The sequence below is a fragment of the Pteronotus mesoamericanus genome, unplaced genomic scaffold (genome assembly GCF_021234165.1).
Source record: "Pteronotus mesoamericanus isolate MK-2021 breed Mesoamerican mustached bat unplaced genomic scaffold, CSHL_Meso_final contig_64, whole genome shotgun sequence".
Classification (NCBI taxonomy): Eukaryota; Metazoa; Chordata; class Mammalia; order Chiroptera; family Mormoopidae; genus Pteronotus; species Pteronotus mesoamericanus.
This window is the reverse complement of record NW_026555224.1, coordinates 2,198,272-2,215,457: the sequence shown is the minus strand read 5'-3', so window position 1 is coordinate 2,215,457 and position 17,186 is coordinate 2,198,272. Positions and strand designations below refer to the sequence as shown.

The 17,186-nt window shown below is 45.7% G+C and overlaps 1 protein-coding gene and 1 pseudogene across 3 annotated transcripts in view; both read left to right on the top strand.

The window, feature by feature from the left end:
- Positions 1-678: 678 nt before the first annotated feature.
- On the top strand, positions 679-11,538 carry LOC129076771 (60S ribosomal protein L13a-like; annotated as a pseudogene).
- Positions 11,539-13,222: 1,684 nt separating this feature from the next.
- The window catches only part of SLC5A11 (solute carrier family 5 member 11), a 43,784-nt gene continuing 39,820 nt past the window's right edge, over positions 13,223-17,186 (top strand). For all 3 annotated transcript variants that reach the window (XM_054580945.1, XM_054580944.1, XM_054580943.1), the window contains exon 1: positions 13,223-13,357. In XM_054580945.1, coding sequence (XP_054436920.1) covers positions 13,223-13,357 — 135 coding nt within the window. The remainder of the gene's footprint in view (positions 13,358-17,186) is intronic.

The window sequence follows — 17,186 nt, the reverse complement described above, 5'->3', positions numbered from 1 at the left end:
CCTGCCCTGTTCTATATAATTATTTGACTCCTATGAAGTGATGTGGAGGATAGCCACTTCACCTTGCAGCACCCAAAATGTGCCTGTAAATTTCCCTTAATAAACCTTTTGTAATCGCCAGACTGGAACAGCAGTTTCATTCTTGGGTCTTGACTTGTGCTCTGCTATGGAGGTAGATTTTCCCTGAGTCTGTGTGTGCTAGGAGGACTACTGTGAGCGAGGCTGTGATGAACATTTGTACTCCAATTTTTGCAGGAACATGTTTTCATTTCTCCCAATAAACACCTAAGAGTGGAATTGCTGGGCCATTGGGTAGATACTTGTTAACTTTATGAGAAACATCCAAAAACTTCCCCCCAAAAGTTGCACCATCATTTTCTCCTATTCTTTATAGCACAAATGAGGGGACAAGAGCTGGGCGAGCAAAGAAGCTGTCAGAGTTAACAAGCCAGTATCAGTGGGCCAAATCTGGTGCTTACAGATTAATAATCTTGAGTCATTATACAAAGTTCTGGACTTCCCTCCAGCTGGAGCTGAGTAATGGCTGTCCCCTTCAGCTGGGACACATGCTCCCCAGTCAACCACAGCCCTGCCTGGCCTGCCTTGCTCATCTACATGCCTCCTGTGTAGGTACTATAGCCCCAGAACATGACACTGTCCCTTAGATAGACCTCGAGGATGCAGGACCAGGCCCCAGGTTAGTGAAGCAATGCACATCTCACAGCATCCCTCTGGAAGCAGATCACAGCATCAGGCCATCCATTCCCTGGCTGTCTGTCCCCCTTCTGTCTGTCTGCATGTACCATTCCCCTCCTCTGCCCAGGCAGGCCCCCATTCATGCTGGTGTCAATGTAATTGCCATGTCTTTGTTCAACCAGGCCACCCTCAGCCAGTAGACACATCTCTAGACCACCCTTCCTCTACCCCCCACTGCTCCTGTAGAACTCTGAGTTCAAATCCTCATTCTGCTTCTTACTGGCTTCGTGACCTTGGGTGAGTTTTCTCATCAGTAAAATGGAGATAATAACAGGACCTGTCTAGAGGGTGATTGGAAAGACCAAGTGAGCAGAGACACAGGAAGCATTAGAACAGAACTTGTGTATAGCCAGTCACTATTCTTCCTGAATTCCTCCGTCCCAGGGGCTGCAGCCCACGGTTCAGGCAGGCCCAGTGGAGCAGAGGCGTGCTGCAGGTCAAGCCTGTGGCCACGACTCTGCTCCAGCCAGGGGCCTTCCTGTGGCTATGTGGACCTGGTGTGGACACATCTTAGACTATTCCATCCAAGTGGGAAATCCGGAGTTTTGTTTAAAGTCTCTTGCTCTGCAAATGCTGTTTTTTAAGAAGTCTTGAATACTATGAGTATCTAATGAAAGCTTTCATCTGTCCTTGCCTGTCCTGGTGTTAGGGCCACACCTGGGCCCCTGGCCATGGCTTGGTCATTCCTGACGGCTGCTCGGGACTCCAGACGCCTGTCTTTGCTCAGCCTTGCTCTGGAGAGCACACGGAAAAGGGACTGAACAAAGAGAGGTCACTGTCACTGCTGTGGAGGCGGTTGGGCTGCACTGAAGTGCTCTCCTGGGACTTCCCTCTGTCCCCTGCCTCCCCCACCAGCATCTGTCCTCCCCCTTCCTCCAGCTGTCCCAAGCCTGCCCATCCCCAGAATGGAGGCGGACCAATGGAAGAGTGGGTGACGAAGCTGAGTTGTGCCCTCCACTCCTCCAGGCCATGGCTCCCCATCAGGTGAGGGCTCCAGGGAGGTCTGGGGGTGGAGCCCAGGACACACCCACCTTCCCACAGGGGCGGCTTTGAGTTCCAGTTCAAGGGTTTGGGCTGGGCCCAGCCTCTCCTCTGTCCCTGGAAAGATCATTCTCACTTTTTCTAATCTCAGCCTGGAATTTGGAGTTTGACCTACAAGAAGATTCTCTCAGCAAGCAGCAGGCAGTGCAGGAGGGGGGGCTGCCACTGTCCTCCTCAGCTCTGGCTGTGAGAGAGAGGAGCCCAGGTGTCCCCTTTCTCACTGCCTCTCTGCCTCCTTCTGCCACAGAAGCTACGGACAGGCTCCAGAGCAGGTGGGCCCAGCATCCAGAGGAAGGTAAGATGCCCTGCCCCCTCCAATGCCCATTTTGCAAACTGGAGAAGCTAGTCTGGGACCAGACTCAGTGCTGGCAGGGAAACCTGCAGCTGAGAGCCACAGGGTGGGGGCTGCTTAGCTCCTCTACTTGGGGAAGTCTTGTCACCAAGAGGTAGATGGAGTGTGTTTGGAGGGGTGGACACAGCCAGCTGCAGCAAGCGTGGGTTCCACTTTTCCCACTTAAGGAGTCACTGGCCACTCACTGAGCCTCAATTTCCTTATCTGTTAAATGGAAAAAAGGTGAACCTCAGTCCAGCCCAGTTCACAGATATGGAGGACCCAAAGGAAAAAGGCAGGTGAAAACATCTACATAACAATAAAACGCTATTGTTATTGAAGCACAGCTGCTATTGACTACAAACAAAAGGAGTTTTCACTGGTACCTGCTGGGCACATGCACAGGGTGGCTTGTCCTGGGCCTGGTCTAACTGGTACAGTCACCCTGTGAGGGCACAGCCCCCTAATTCACAGACAAAGCCTGAGGGCCATTAAGAAACTGGTCCAAGGTTGCACAGAGTGGCAAAGCTGAGACTCAGCTCCCATGGCTGAGCTTACCCACAACATCTATTTCCAATAGATGGCTTCTGCTGGTTGGTTCCAGGCAGTGGCTGGGAGAGGTGCCCTCCACCAAAAGGCATCCTTGGGATGTGTCTTGGTGGGGGGTGGGGGGTGGGGTGGTGCTAGAGGTGCCGGGGTGTATGGCAACAGCTCTGAAAATCTCACAGTTGCTTATTTCACAAAGGCTTACTGAGTACCTGCTGTTACAGAACAAAATTCAACCGAGTCAATTTACAGATCTAATTGGCTTCATTAAGTGATTCATAAATCGGGCAGCATTCCACCCAGCCACTAGAAAGGTGCTTTGAGAGGCTATACAAAACAGGAGGTTTATATAGCAGAAAGTGGGTAGAATTAAGAAGTTTAAAAGTAGACTCTTTCAGGCAGGAACAACATCTCTTAGGGGAAGGCAAGCAGTCTAATCAGGCAGATGAACTCACTAGTGCTAACCAGGAAATTCCAGACCAGATTAAAATTCCACTCCAGGGAGAGCCTGAAACTGCAAGCAGGTTTGCTGTTGTTTTGTTTGCTTTGGTGACATGGCTGAGCAAAAGTGACTCCATTTGGGTTTGTTGTCTCTCTTTCTAACACTGCTTTGGAGACACAATGTCAGCCTTCACTTACCATGTAGTGGGGACAGGCAGTAATGAGAGAGTCTATACAAGTGAAATGTCTGGTGTTTGATTCAATGGTGATGAGAAGTCATGTTTGCTGTGAGGACAAATAATTTAAGGACAAAAGTTAAGATGAGGTTAAGAGGAGGCTCTTTGGGGGTGTGACAATAGGGTGACATCTGAAGGGTAAGTAGGAGTTCATCTAAGCAAGAGTATAGGGAACAGCATTTCAGGCAGAGGGGAGAGAATGGCAGAGATGCTGAGTTGTGAAATAGTGCTCAAGGGATAAAATGAAGGCCCGTGTGAAATGGGCAGGGCCACAACAGAGCAGGCATGAAGACGCTTTGAGCAGGAAAATAAATGACCTGATCTGATGTATGTTCAAGTATCTTCCTGGCTTCCATGTGAGTTGGATTAGAAGGAAGCAGAGTGGTGTCAGGGAGGCAAGATGGAAAGTTCCTGCTCAAAATCACTTGGATGAAAGTGAGAGAAGTCAAGGTAAGGGAGAGGGGATGGATTCAGGCTATACTTTGGAAGTAGAATAGGATGGGATTAGAGGTCAATAGGTTCTGGAAGTCGAGACAGAGACATTCTAAATTCTTTGATGGTATGTTTGTGAACTATGGTGCATTCTTGGTGTTTCAGTTTAGTGGCTGGCACAGAGTAGATGCTCATAGACCACCTAATGAGTGAATGAACAAAGGGATGAATGAATGAACAAATGAAGGGATAAATGAATGAATGAATGACTTAAAGATGACTTCTGGGTTGCTTGTGTAAGAAGCAGGGTGGGTGAAGTTGCCATTTAGTGAGATGGGAGGACTAGAAGCTGCGGACGACCACAGTCCATGATTTGAACTAGTTAGGTTTGCAATACTGACTGACTGGGCAGCCACTAAGATGGATAGACAAGTCTGGGGCTCACAAGGTGCTCTCATGACTTGTTCCTTCTAAGAATCATAAGATGAGGTCCTCACTGGAGGGACAAGGAGAGTGGAGGAGAAAGCTCACTGGGTCTCCTGCACTCACATGTGATACCATGTGTGAGCTGTTTGGGGAGAGCTGCCCTGCCATGCCTATAACATCTTTCCTAAACACCAGAGCTGTGGCTCTACCTAACAGGCTGGGATGGATGCCCTCTTCTTCAACAAAAAGTCCCCAGGAAGCCTTTTTCTAAGACCTGTCACTGATGAACCCCATAGCATAACTGGTCAAGGTGGCCAGAGGTGGACCTTCAGTTCCTCCCTTCTGCAGTTCTAGGCCCCGAGAGGCCGCTCTGCCTTGCAGAATGGACCCACCCCCTCTGGCTGGGCTGCCTCCACCACCAGCCTTGCTGTGCATCCTAGACCTGAGCCGATCAAAAGCCAGGTAGTTACCGCCACTGAAGGTGCCACAGGAGAATGACTGGAAAGGGTGTGAGTGGCTGGGGTCTGGGACGGGAAAATCACCCCATAATTTTCCATGCAGAGTGTCCATGTGCAGACCAGTGGTTAGGAGCTCAAGAGGTAAGCCTGGGTGGAGCCCTGAATCAGTTCTTTATTAGTGCTTGACCTTGAGCCCAGAACCCAGCTTTGTTTTCTATAACTGTTCATTGGTGTTCGTCAGAGCTGACCTCTCAGGGGTGCTCTGTGAGATACACATACATAGGTGACCAGGGTCTTCCTGAGCACAAAGTCCATGCTCTTTTTTAAAACAGTTTTATAAGGACAGGGACAGGCCAAGTATTCTGGGCCTAATCACGTTATATAATGAGCGTGCTTAATGCTTTTAACAAACCTATGACACGGATGTGATTATTATCCCCATTTTATACATGAGAAAAAAAGAGCCTCACAGAGGTTATTGGGCCAAAGGTCACAGAGCTAATAAGAGGCAGAGGTGGGGTTTAAACCAGGCCATGTCTTTCTAACATCTTCACACTTTGTCATGACACAGCTATTTCCAGGAGAGCATTTTGCCTGGAATTAAAATTTATAATTTGATGATCTCTGTCATCTTCACTCAGTGCAAGGGCCCTTCTCTAGGTTCTCAGTCTGTCTCTCCCTCTCCCCCTTCCTCTCTCTCCCATTCTCCATCCCTGCTGATGTGTTTGATGTTCTTCAGCAGCTATGCCCCAGCCTAACCAAATACGTTACATTGTTTTGTGTCTTTCAATGTATTGAATATACAGAGATGGTTTTATGATGTAAATCTTGTTTGTTTCTTTTAATTATCAAATGTTCAGATGCACAAAAGTTATAAAGAATAATATACACCCCACCAGTGGACACAAACACAGAAGTGAATGCTCCCCCATCCCACCTGTCCAGTTGGTCCCTGGTCTTTTCCTCAGCCTGGCTGTGGAAAATTTCCACATCTGTAATGCAGATTATGTAACCGGCCAAAAGGAAGAGGGTGAATGGCCATCCCGGTGGCCCAGCTCCCTTTTGTTCTTTAGCCCACGTGGGACCACAAGGGCAGGGTGTTCTTGCAAACAAAGCCGTTGTTATAAGGCCTGCTTTGCATGACTCTGGTTAACCCTGCCCTCCCATCCAGGCAGAACCCTGCACAGGAGGTGAAGCAGGAGCCCACCCCCAGTGTGGTCCTCCTGGGGTGGTGCAAGGGACAAAGGGCACTAGGGTCATTTCATCAAGTGGGTCTGGACACACAGGGTGCTGCATGGGGCTAGGTCCACTTTGCTCACCTTTTTGTCCTCCTTGCCCGGCACACAGCTGGTACCTAATAAACATTTGTTCACTGAGTCCCCAGGGCTTAGCATGGAACCAGCACACAGCTGGTGCCTAATAAGTGTTTATGGTAAAGACACAGAGAAAGGAAGCAAAAGACTGAAGGCAATGAGAGGAAGAAGAAAAGAAGAGCAGGAGGAAGGGACTAAAGGAAGACAGAGCTGCTGGTATTGGATAATATAATGAGCTTCTGCCTGGGACCTGGGTTTAAATCCCACATCTGGCACTTACTGTGCCTGAGAAGCAAGTGGCACAGCCAGGGCCTGAGCCCAGCTCACTTCCACCTATCTGGGCCTCGTTTCCCACCTGTAGGATGGAAGTGTAACATGTTTGCCTCGCTGGCTGGTGAGGATAAAACCACAAATGTGGTGAGCTCCATGCCTGGCACTTGGATAAAAGTGCCTGTGGGTTTGCTGAAGAAGGGGCACCTGAGGACTCCCCTGTGAGCTTGTGACTGAGGCGGCAGCACTTGGGTTCTGTGGTCTCTCTACTCTGTGCCCCTAGTCCCATGGTGAAGATGCAGCCAGGCCCTCCTGGCCCTGGCAGAACCCCACCTCCTGGGACACAGGAAGAGCTTCAAGTGGTGCCAGCCTGCCCAGAGTGGTGATGAATGACTTGTTTGTCTGCCCCCACTCCTCTCGGTGCCAGGCAGGCCAGGGCCTGGAAGGGGCAGCTGGCAGAGGGGCTGGGAACAGGGGAGGGCTGGATCACCAGTCAACCTGCTACCCCTCCTCCCTTCTTCCTCTCTTTAGACCTGTTGGGTTCTAGAAAAATCTATCCCAGTCCCCAATTAAGCTGCTTCCTAAGCTCCTCTTCCTCGTCCAATGATTTTGGGGTACTGCTGGCATTTAGTGTTGGAAGCAACCGGTTGAAATGTTTGGAAGTGCGGGCTCTAAGTCAGACAGATGTGGATTTGAGTCTCAGCTCTGCCACTCATCAGCTGTGACACAGCTTCCTTGCTTACAAAGTGAAATAAGAACACTACCTACCTAACAGGGGCTTCACCCTTGAGACCAACTTGAAGGACCATGTAGCCTCCCACCCTGAGTCTCCAGATCTCTCTTTTCTGGTTAGACCCTCCACTCCCTGGCAAGAAAGCTATGAAGATCCAGCTCCCACCCTCCCTTCCCAGTTTCTTCCTTCCTTTTTCCTTTCTCCCTGGGTTTGATCTGAGACCCGACTAAAGCTGAGGTGATCTGGGTTGGAATTGGGGCTTCTGCTATGCACTCCTGCATGAGAGCTGCATAAGGATCTGAACTGGCTTTGCTCAACACTTGTCTTCCCTTCCTCCTTCCTTCCTCCTTTCTTCCGTCCATCAATGCTGTGGATCAAGACTTACTTCATTCTTCGCCTACATGGAGAGGACCACCATGTCCCAGGTCTGGGAAGCTAAGAGCATCCTTCCAACAGAAAAAGAGTGACGCCTGCCCCAGGGAGAGAGGTTCAAAGCTACACTTGGCATGATCAGGGCATTGAGCGCTCCTCTGATGTTTCTTCTCTAAGTGAACATCCAGCCTCTTGCAGGCTTCTGGGTTCTCAGGGGGACACTGAAGGCTGTCAGTGCTACTGGCATCTAGTGGGTAGAGACCAGGGATGCTGCTAAATATCCTACAAGACAGTCCTGTATAATAAAAAACTACCCGATCCCAGATATCAGTAGCATGGAAGATGAGAAACTCTACTTCAAGAACAAGAAAATGCTGCACAGGCAACTAGGTCTTCAGTCTTTGGGCAGCTCTGATGGGAAGAAGAAATCATTCCCCCATGCTCCCTCCCATTCACTTACTCTGCTAACTAATCACCTGTCATAACTAAATATCCTTCCTGCTGCCCACCTTCTTGCTTCTAGTCAAGCCTCCTGCCATCTAACCATGCCACTTCCTTGTCCAAAAGCCTTCAATGGTGCTTCCTGAACTTAGAGCAGGTATGGAATGGAGGAATTGCTGCTCTCCCCACAGAGATGTTTAAAAAATGTATGGGACACTTTTGGTTGTCACAATGATTTTGGGTTACTACTGGCATTTAGTGTGTGGATGCCAGAGAAGCTAGGCACCATGAAATGCACAGAGCTGCCCCATGAACAAAGACTTTCTGAAGTCCCACCAGAAAGTGATATAGGTGAAAACATGCCCATAACTATCCGAAGCTAGGACCTATCTCTAATTTACATAAAACACAATATGTTGGGCATTTTTAATGTAAAGATGTACATGCTTTTTGCTCCCATTGTCTCAGATCAGAAGCTCTGTCTTAAACTAAGAGCCTGGTATTCATGCAATTGCTTGGACTTCCTCATAACATTTAAAACCACAGAGCACTTTTACACATCTATACATCTGGTGTATATACAAGTCTCTATTCTGGTGTTTGTAGATTCACTCTTTATTCTGCTTTTCTGGAGTGTTAAGGGCTCCTGCATTTCTTATTCCTCTTAATTACACAACCCCTTCAGTGCCATTGAAAGCATATGGCTGCCCCTTTGAGTCTTTCAGTGGCGTCAGATAGTTTCATGTTGAAGCCTAATTATTTTACCATAAATGGCTTTCCTTTTATTTTTCAGAAAATGTTTCTTGGAGTTCTATGAGCCATTATAGCAAATTAGTTGAACCCAAGGAGAAGGTACATGTCATTGGAACCTCCAATCTATAGCCAATCAGTCAGAAGCACAGGTGACAACTTGGATTTGCAAGTGGCATCTGAATGTATGTGTGTGTTGGAGGGGGTGGGGACAATATTCTAGGTCTGAACCCTTAACCTGATGAATCTGATGCTCTCTCTGGGTAGATAGTGTCACAATTGAGTTGCATTCTTGGACATCCTCCTGGTGCCTGAGAGCTGTTTGTTGGTATGGGGGGAATGTCCACTAACATTTGGATCTCAGAACCCTTTTTAAGGGGTATTACAAAATACTTGTTATAAAAACAGGGGGTGAAATCTAACATCTGATAGGATGGGAACCACTGACATCAAAGGGCTTGGTGTAATCGCTTTTGTTTCTAATCAGCCTCACTGTTCATCTTCCCCTATCCAATCTTAATAGTCAGGCCAGAATATGGTGGTTCTTTAAACAGGTCATGCTTATTCACACCTCATTGTCTGCAGGTGCTGTTGTCACAGCCTGGAATGCTCCCCAACCCTCGCCCATCCACACAGGGCCACCTGTTCATTCATCAATATCAAGCTTAGATGCTACTATCTGGATTACTTCCTGTAAAATTAGATGATCTTTGCCTCACTCCACCTTGTAGAAAATAATAATAACAATAATAATAATAATATAGTAGTGCTACAATTTATTGAGCACAGCTGTGCAAGGCACTGTACTCAACATTTCACAGGGAGTAGTTCACAGCAATTTATAAACTATCAACTGTTATTGCCCCGTTTTGAAGATGGGAAAGCTAAATATTAGAGAAGTTAAGAAATGTGTCCAAGTTTTCAGGATTGGTCAGTGGTGGAGATGGCTGTGTGGCCCCTAAGCTGGACTCCTTAACATGTAAGTCCACTATGCATCTCCACTATACTAATCATCACACAGTGTGGTTCTTATCTGTGAGTGGTTTTATTTCATTATTGAGCTGCACATCATGGAGCGCAGGGGCTGAGTCTTTTTATTACCATAGATAGTTAGCTAATTATTTATAAGGAAGGAAGCAAAGGGAATTGGACATTATTGAACATAGTCAACCAGGGAGCATAAACCTGTTTACTTCACCAGGAAGCTATAGTTTCACACATTCCAGGGGATCACAGCATTGCCCTGCAAAGGATTAACACCCCTCTTTTCCCCCCTCCAGTACTGGATTGTTGGGGCAAGCAGGGAGAAGTAAGCACATGCACAGTAGAAGTCAGAATTGTTTAGGGGGAGGTGCTTGACTATGGAGACCTGTCAGTCTAACCTGGAAAAGGGCTGGTGGGTGGACCTATAATAAACCCACCAAAGGCCTGGCTGGTGTGGCTCAGTTCATCGGAGTGTTGTCCCATATACCAAAAGGATGCAGGTTCAATTCCCGGTCAGAGCACATGCCTGGGTTGTGGGTTTGATCCCTGGTCGGAGAACCTACGGAAGACGACGAATCAATGTTGTGTTTGTTTTTTTTTCCCTCTATCTCTCTCTAAAAGCAAGTCTGAAAAAACGTGTCTTCAGGTGAGGATTTAAAAAATTTTTTTTAAAGAAACCCATAAAAGCTGGGTAGTTGATAGGTTATTTTGAAAAAGCTCCTGGTCCTTCCCAAGATAACAATTCCAGGAGAACAAAGAAGTGCTCACTCTCTCTCCCCACCTCCCCACCTGAAAACCCATGCTTGCCCCATGGGCTTGTGCATTCTCTCTCCACAACTATGTGGTGGTAGCTGACTACAAACGGCAGGCTCCAAGTGGGAGCCTGGATACCAGAGCACAGCAGTAGATTGCAGCCAGAAACACAAGCTAAGCTACACGGATGGGGACCGAGACCATTTAGCAGACATCTGTGGGCTCCAAAGGACTACGTTTTGACACAGAACCTCTGGACACTAGCCTTTGTTTTTGCCTTGCTGAGGACATGGTTGGACTTTTTCCATCCTGGGATGGATGGAGATAAGACATGGGCAGCCTTCCACCTGAACAAACCTTGCCACACTACAATCTCCCATGTGTGGGTCTGTGGAATGCTTTCCTCATGATCCAGTGAAAGAACCCTACTTCCACCAGCAATGTTCCCATTCCTAGAACGCTGAAGGCTGACCTTCTGAGTTGAGTCACATCTTAACACAGAATAGGTCAGTTCCTAAATCACACATAGTAAAAAATGACTCTTGGGAAGTTTATTAGCTTCTAATTGCTGCTGCAACAAATTACAACTCAATGGCTTAAAACAGTGTAAGTGTCTTTCTGAGGCAGCTACTAAAGGTGACAGAGGGACAGGTCCTGGTGCTCCAAAATGCCATCTCCTGGGCCACCTGGTGGCCATTGTAGCCAAGTGGATACTACTGGATTAGAAGGTGATGGTCGTGCTCTGTGAGATCATCAACATTTCTGGTGATTTCTACAGAAACAAGTACCTGGTCATCCTCTGCAAGTGGATGAATGCCAATCCAGCCCCTGGGCCCTACCACTTCCGAGCCCCCAGCAGCATCCTTTGCTGATGGGAAGAAGCAAGTGGCCCACAAGACCAAGCCACGCCAGGCCACTTCTAACCTTCTCAAGGTGTTTGATGGGATAATGCTGTCCTATGTCAAGAAAAAGCAAATAGTGGTTTCTGCGGCCCTCAAGATTGCGCATCTGAAGCCTACATGGAATTTTGCCTCCCTAGGGTGCCTGGTCCAAGAGGTTGGCTTAAAGTACCAGGCAGTCACAGCCACTCTGGAGGAGAAGAGGAAGGATAAGGCCAAGACCCATTTCCAGAAAAAAAAAAACAAAACAAAAACAAAAAACAGCTCATGAGGTTATAGAAATGAGCTGAAAAGATGTGGAGAACAAAATTGACAGATACACAGAAGCTATCAAGATGCTTGGACTTCTGGTCTGAGTGCAATAAAACTGACTGTTAATTCTTCTTGCTTCACCCAGCCTGTCCTTTCTCTGTACTACCTAGGAAGTGGGGGACCCCTGGGTGTTGTTGTTCTGGGGCCACAGGCACCCTAGGCCTTAGAGGCTGGGAACACAGAAGAGGCCTTAGTCACTGCTGTTTGAGAAAGGCATTTTGAAAAGTTTAAATGGCTCTAAGAGCTGTATGGCATAATTTCCCGTGACCTATTCATTCATGAGAGTTGTAGAAAATCAACAGTTGGAACAGCTATTTCTATTTCAGTATTTACAAATAAGCTGAAAAACTCATGGTTAAACTTCCCACATGGTCAGATATACTCTGCAGCTGTTCAGATGTGAGCTAACTTTTGGGGACAGGATGAGTCTGGTGTTGCACAAGGTATTGCTGAGATGGGGATGGACAGCTATGGGGTCACAGGCATCGCCCTTGTGCCTCCCCTGTACCTTGTGATCAGATGTGAATAAATTATCTTTAAAGAAGAAAACAGCACAAGGTTATTACCTTACAGTTCTTAAAGCCATACATTTTCAATGAGTTTTAAAGGGATAAAATCTAGGTAACAGCAGGGCTGAATCTCTTCTGTATGTTTTAGGGGAGAATCTACTAATTTGCTTTTTCTAGTTTTAGAAGCCACCTGCCTTTCTTGGCTCATGACTCTATTATTCTATCTTTAAAGCCAGCATCATTGGGTCAAATACTTCTCAAATTGTCATCTCTGATTTCCTTCTCCAATTTTAAGGACCCTTATATTGTATTAGTTACACTCAGATAATTAGAACATTCTCCCTCTCTTAAGAAGAGCTGATTAGCAACCTTAGTTTGATCTGCAAATTTAATTGTCCTTTGTCATGTAACTTAACTTATTCACAGGTTCTGGAGTTTAGGATGTAAAGACCTTTGGGGGACATAATTCTGCCTAGCACAGGAATCCCTTAAATGACCAGTGGAAGTGCAGTTTACTGAGGAACAGCTTAGAACAATGGTTTGAAACACGAATTCAGGAGCAAGGTTATTTGCCTTCAACTTTCAGCTCTACCACTTGAACTCTCTTACCTTGGGCAAGTTACATAACTTCTCTGTGCCTCAATTTTTCCATCTGTAAAATGGTGATAACAATAGTGCTCACTTTGCAAGTTTGTAAACACTCAGAATGAAGCCTGGAGTGTAGTAGGTGTTATGTAGGCATTTATTAAATATATGCAATTTTATTAGAACAAGATTGTAGTGTTTGGCTGAGCCTCAGACATAACTGTTGGCTAGGCCTTGTCCCAGCTTGAAGGTACCTGGGAAACAGAAACTGACTCAGGTGTCTTGTTTTTCTCACTCTTGGACACATGCTTGTTAAGTGGCAGAGGTTAGTGAAACCATCTGTACTATTTAAGTTGTTTATTTTTCTTTATATTTTGCCGAGTGAGTGAATTAGCAGCAATTAATCATGGATTTGATAAAACTTTACGGTAAATATTTGCTGAATGAATGAGCGAATGGCTGGATGGATGAACCTACCCTCAGGTACATCTCCACACGTCTCCCCCCACCCATATGTGTCGTCTTGCTTGGATGTTCCAAGGAGGCAGCCACGGAGAGGGTGAGAAGAGTGGTGCCAGCTTCTGGCATCTGACAAGCACCTACTTCCCACAGGACTGAGAGTTCGTTCAGCACCATGGAGAGCGCCCCCAGCAACCCTCAACTCAAACATTCGGATCCCCTAGAGGCCTTTCCCCACAGGAGACTGGAGGCAGGTGACATTGCGGTGCTGGTTCTGTACTTCCTCTTCGTCCTGGCCGTTGGACTATGGGTAAGTCAGGTCAGGGGGAGGTAGTGGGCGGGAGAAACTAGCTCAAGGTCATACAGTAATCAGAACTTAAATTTTTAAAAAATGCATCAAAGTTTGACTCGGTCAGGTATCATGTTAGGCACTTTTACTGATGTAATCTCATGTAATATGCACAATCCTTATGAAGAGGATACTATTACTATACTCATTTTATAGATATGAAAACTGCTTCTCAAAGAATTTCCATTTCTTTTTCTGTTAGCAAGTTGGGAGAGCTGGGGACAGAATCCAAAACTCTTTCACTTTGAAGCCCATGCTCTTTTTAAAAGTTTTTTTTAAAGGCACATGGTTCAAAAATAAAAATGACCTAAAATGAGATACACTGCAAAGACTCATGACTCCTCTTTCTTCCACAGGCAACCACTGTTATTAATTTTTTAGTAAATTAGTGTATTCTTTTATAGTTTCTTTATGAAAATTCAAACAAATATTGTGTACATTACCTCTTTTTAAAATAGATGGTAGCTTATTTATTTTACATATTGTTTTTTACCTTGCTATTTTTCACTTTGTGTCTCTTGGAGATCTTTTCATATCAGTATGTAGAAGTTTCCTCATCTTCTCAAAACTTGCACAGTATTCCATTAGAAGATTTTGCTGTATTTTATTGAACCTGTCTCCTGCTAAGTTTTCCCCTTTAACATTTATGTTATAATTAAGTGTTTAACTCTTGTTCTGAAATAGAGTTTCAATTTTCTGCTTCTGTCTGTCAACTTACTCAAAATTTTGTGTATTTTTGTCATTTTGTTTCAGGTAAAAGAGCTGCGTTCAGCATTTCTTGTAATGCAGATTTTCTGATAAATCCCTCAGATTTTGTTTGTCTGAGAAGCCTTTATTTCTCCTTCCTATCCAAAAGATAACTTTGCTTTACAGAGATACACCTTTGTTCTATTCTTGGCTGGTAGTTTCTATCTTTCCATATTTTCAATATATTATTCCACTCTTTCCTGGCCTGTAGGGTTTCTTCTGAGAAATCTGATGGGGGTTTCCTTCATAGGTTACTATCTATCTTTCCCTGGATACCTTGAGAATTCTTTCTTTATTATTAATTTTTGACAGTTTTAATATAATGTGTCTTGGAGAGGTTTTTGAGCTGAAATAATTAGGTGTTCTGTTAGCTTCTTGTACTTGAATATGAAATTCCTTCTCTAGGTTTGGGAAGTTCTCATCAATTATTTATTTGAATAGGCTCTCTCTTACCTTCTCCTTATCTTCAGGAAACACATTATCCTTATGTTGACCTTTCTAATGAAGTCAGATGGTTCCTGTAGAGTTCCTTAATTAAAAAAATCTGTTCCCTTCATCTCTTTACCTTCTGGGATGCCCATTATCTTATATTGTCATTGCTATAGAAATCAGATAGTTCTCATAGGGTTCTTTAAAAAAAAAAAGTTTAGTTATCTCTCTTCTTACACCTGAATTATTTCTAGATTTCTGTTATCAAGCTCGCTAATTCTCTCTTCCATATGATCTACTTATTTCCAATGTGTTCTAATGCATTTTTCATCTCATTTATAGAGTTCTTCAGCATTTTTTTTGGAGGGGTGGGGGAAACTCTTCATTCCTCCTTCAATTTAAAAATGATAGCCTTGCTGGGTAAAGAAGTCTTGGTTGTAGATCTTCGCTCTACATCACTTTGAATATTTCATGCCAATCTCTTATGGCCTGAAATGTTTCTGTTCAGAAATAAGCTGACAGTCTTATGGGAGCTTCCTTGTAGGTAACTATTTTTCTCTTGCTGCTTTTAAGATTCTCTCTTTGTCTTTAACCTTTGGCATTTTAATTATAATGTGTCTTGGTGTAAGCCTCTTTGGGTCCACCTTTTTGGAACTCTCTGTGCTCCTTGGACTTGAGTGTCTTTTTTCTTCATTACTCAGGGAAGCTTTTGGTCATTATTTCTTGATATAGCTTCTCAATCTCTTGGTTTCTCTCTTCTCCTTCTGGTACTCTTATGATGCAAATGTTGTTATGCTTTACATCTTCCCAAATGTCCCTTATACTATCCTCATTCTTTTAAAATCCTTTCATCTTTTTGCCGCTCTGATTGGATGTTTTTTTCTACCTTGCCTTCCAAATCACTGATTCAATCCTCTGCTTCATCCAGCCCACTGTTTATCTTTCCAGTGTATTCTTCATTTCAGACGTTATATTCTTCATTTCTGGTGGGTTCTTTTTTATGGTTTATATGTCCTTTTTAATGCTGTTGAGAATTTTTATAACCATTTGAATTCTATATCTGATAAATTGCTTCCATTTCATTTAGCTGTTTTTCTGGAGATTTCTCCTATTCTTTCATTGTGGCCTGTTTCTTTGTCTCCTCATTTTGGCTGCCTTTGCATTTGTTTCTATGTATTAGATAGATCTGCAATGACTCCCAGTCTTGGTGGGATGGTCTTATATAGTAGGTGTCTTGTGGGATCCAGTGGTGCAGTCTCCTTGATCATGACCCCACAAGACACCTACTATACTGAGCTGGGTGCTTCAGGAATGTCCCTTGTGTGAGTTATGCCTGCTCTTTTGTTGTAACTGGCCTGTTTGTGCATGGGATTGACCTTCTGGCTGCCTGACTGTGAGGATCAACTCCTACCATTGGGTACAAGCTGCTGGGCAGGTGCTGATCACTCTAAGTGGAATTCACTCCAGCAGGGTCTAGAGCCTGCCAAGATCTCCCTTTTGTTATTCCACTTGTGAAGGTTATTGGGTCCTGCTTTCATGTTTGATGACACTGGGTTAGTTCTGAGCCTCTTGGAAGGGACACTGGAGCAGACCAATGTCAGATGCTGCCTGTAATGGGCTCTGAGCAACCCGTTTGAAGCTACAAACAATCCACAGTGTGTGGCTGCCTCTGCTGGGCCTGGATGTGCATAGGAATGACCAAGCTGTGCACCAATGTTGGCTTTTACCACTAATGGGCCTGGGGGAAAATCAGAAAAATCTCAAGGCACCCCAAGATCTGCCTTCACCTGCTGGCTGCCTGTTAGGCTCAGTCATTGAAAGAGCCTTTGGTGGTACTCAAGCTACATGAGGTAGGTTCTTAGTGAGTCACCAGGTAGGGGTGAATGGTGTTCACCAGGTTGATTCAGGTTCAAACTCGGTGCCAATGCTGGGTCTGAGGCCACTCAGCAAATGTCCCTGGGTATACCAACTCTAGCTGCCACTTGCTGGGTGCTCGCACACTTTTGTGTTGGGGTGGGATCTCAGGGAATCATCAGGGTGAGACTAGCAGCATTTATCAGGCCAAAACAGACCAAGATTTTGCTGTGTGAAGGGAGGGGTCTGCTCCAGCTAGGCATGCGATGGAAAATGGCCCCTGTTGCAGAGCCACACAACACAGTCTGTTCCAGATTCTGCCAAGAGGAGACAGAGCTCAGCAGGGTGGGGCCACTGAGAGTAGAGAGGATGCAGCTAGTGTAGCTCCCATGAAGGGGAGGTGCTGGTCAGGCTTAGAGGAAGGTGGGGTGCATGCTGCCCACCCCAAAGCAATACAACACAGTCAGTGACAATCCTGAATCTGCCTAGACCTCTACACCCTGGCCAAGGCAGCTGCCCTTTTCAGCAGGGCATAAGCTCTCCAGAGTGAGATGAGAGAGGGAGCCCAGAATGTAGGGCTACTGTTCTTCCCCAGGCTGATGCTCCACCCAGGAAATATGGTTTTTGTAGTATGGGAGAATGATTCAGCACAAAGATCCTGGGGGCTGTCTCTTCAGCTCTCTCCCCATAGCCACAAACTCCAGGCTCTCCTCACATGACTAGTCCACTCCACCCTCCCTCTGCCAGAGCTGAGGATGAG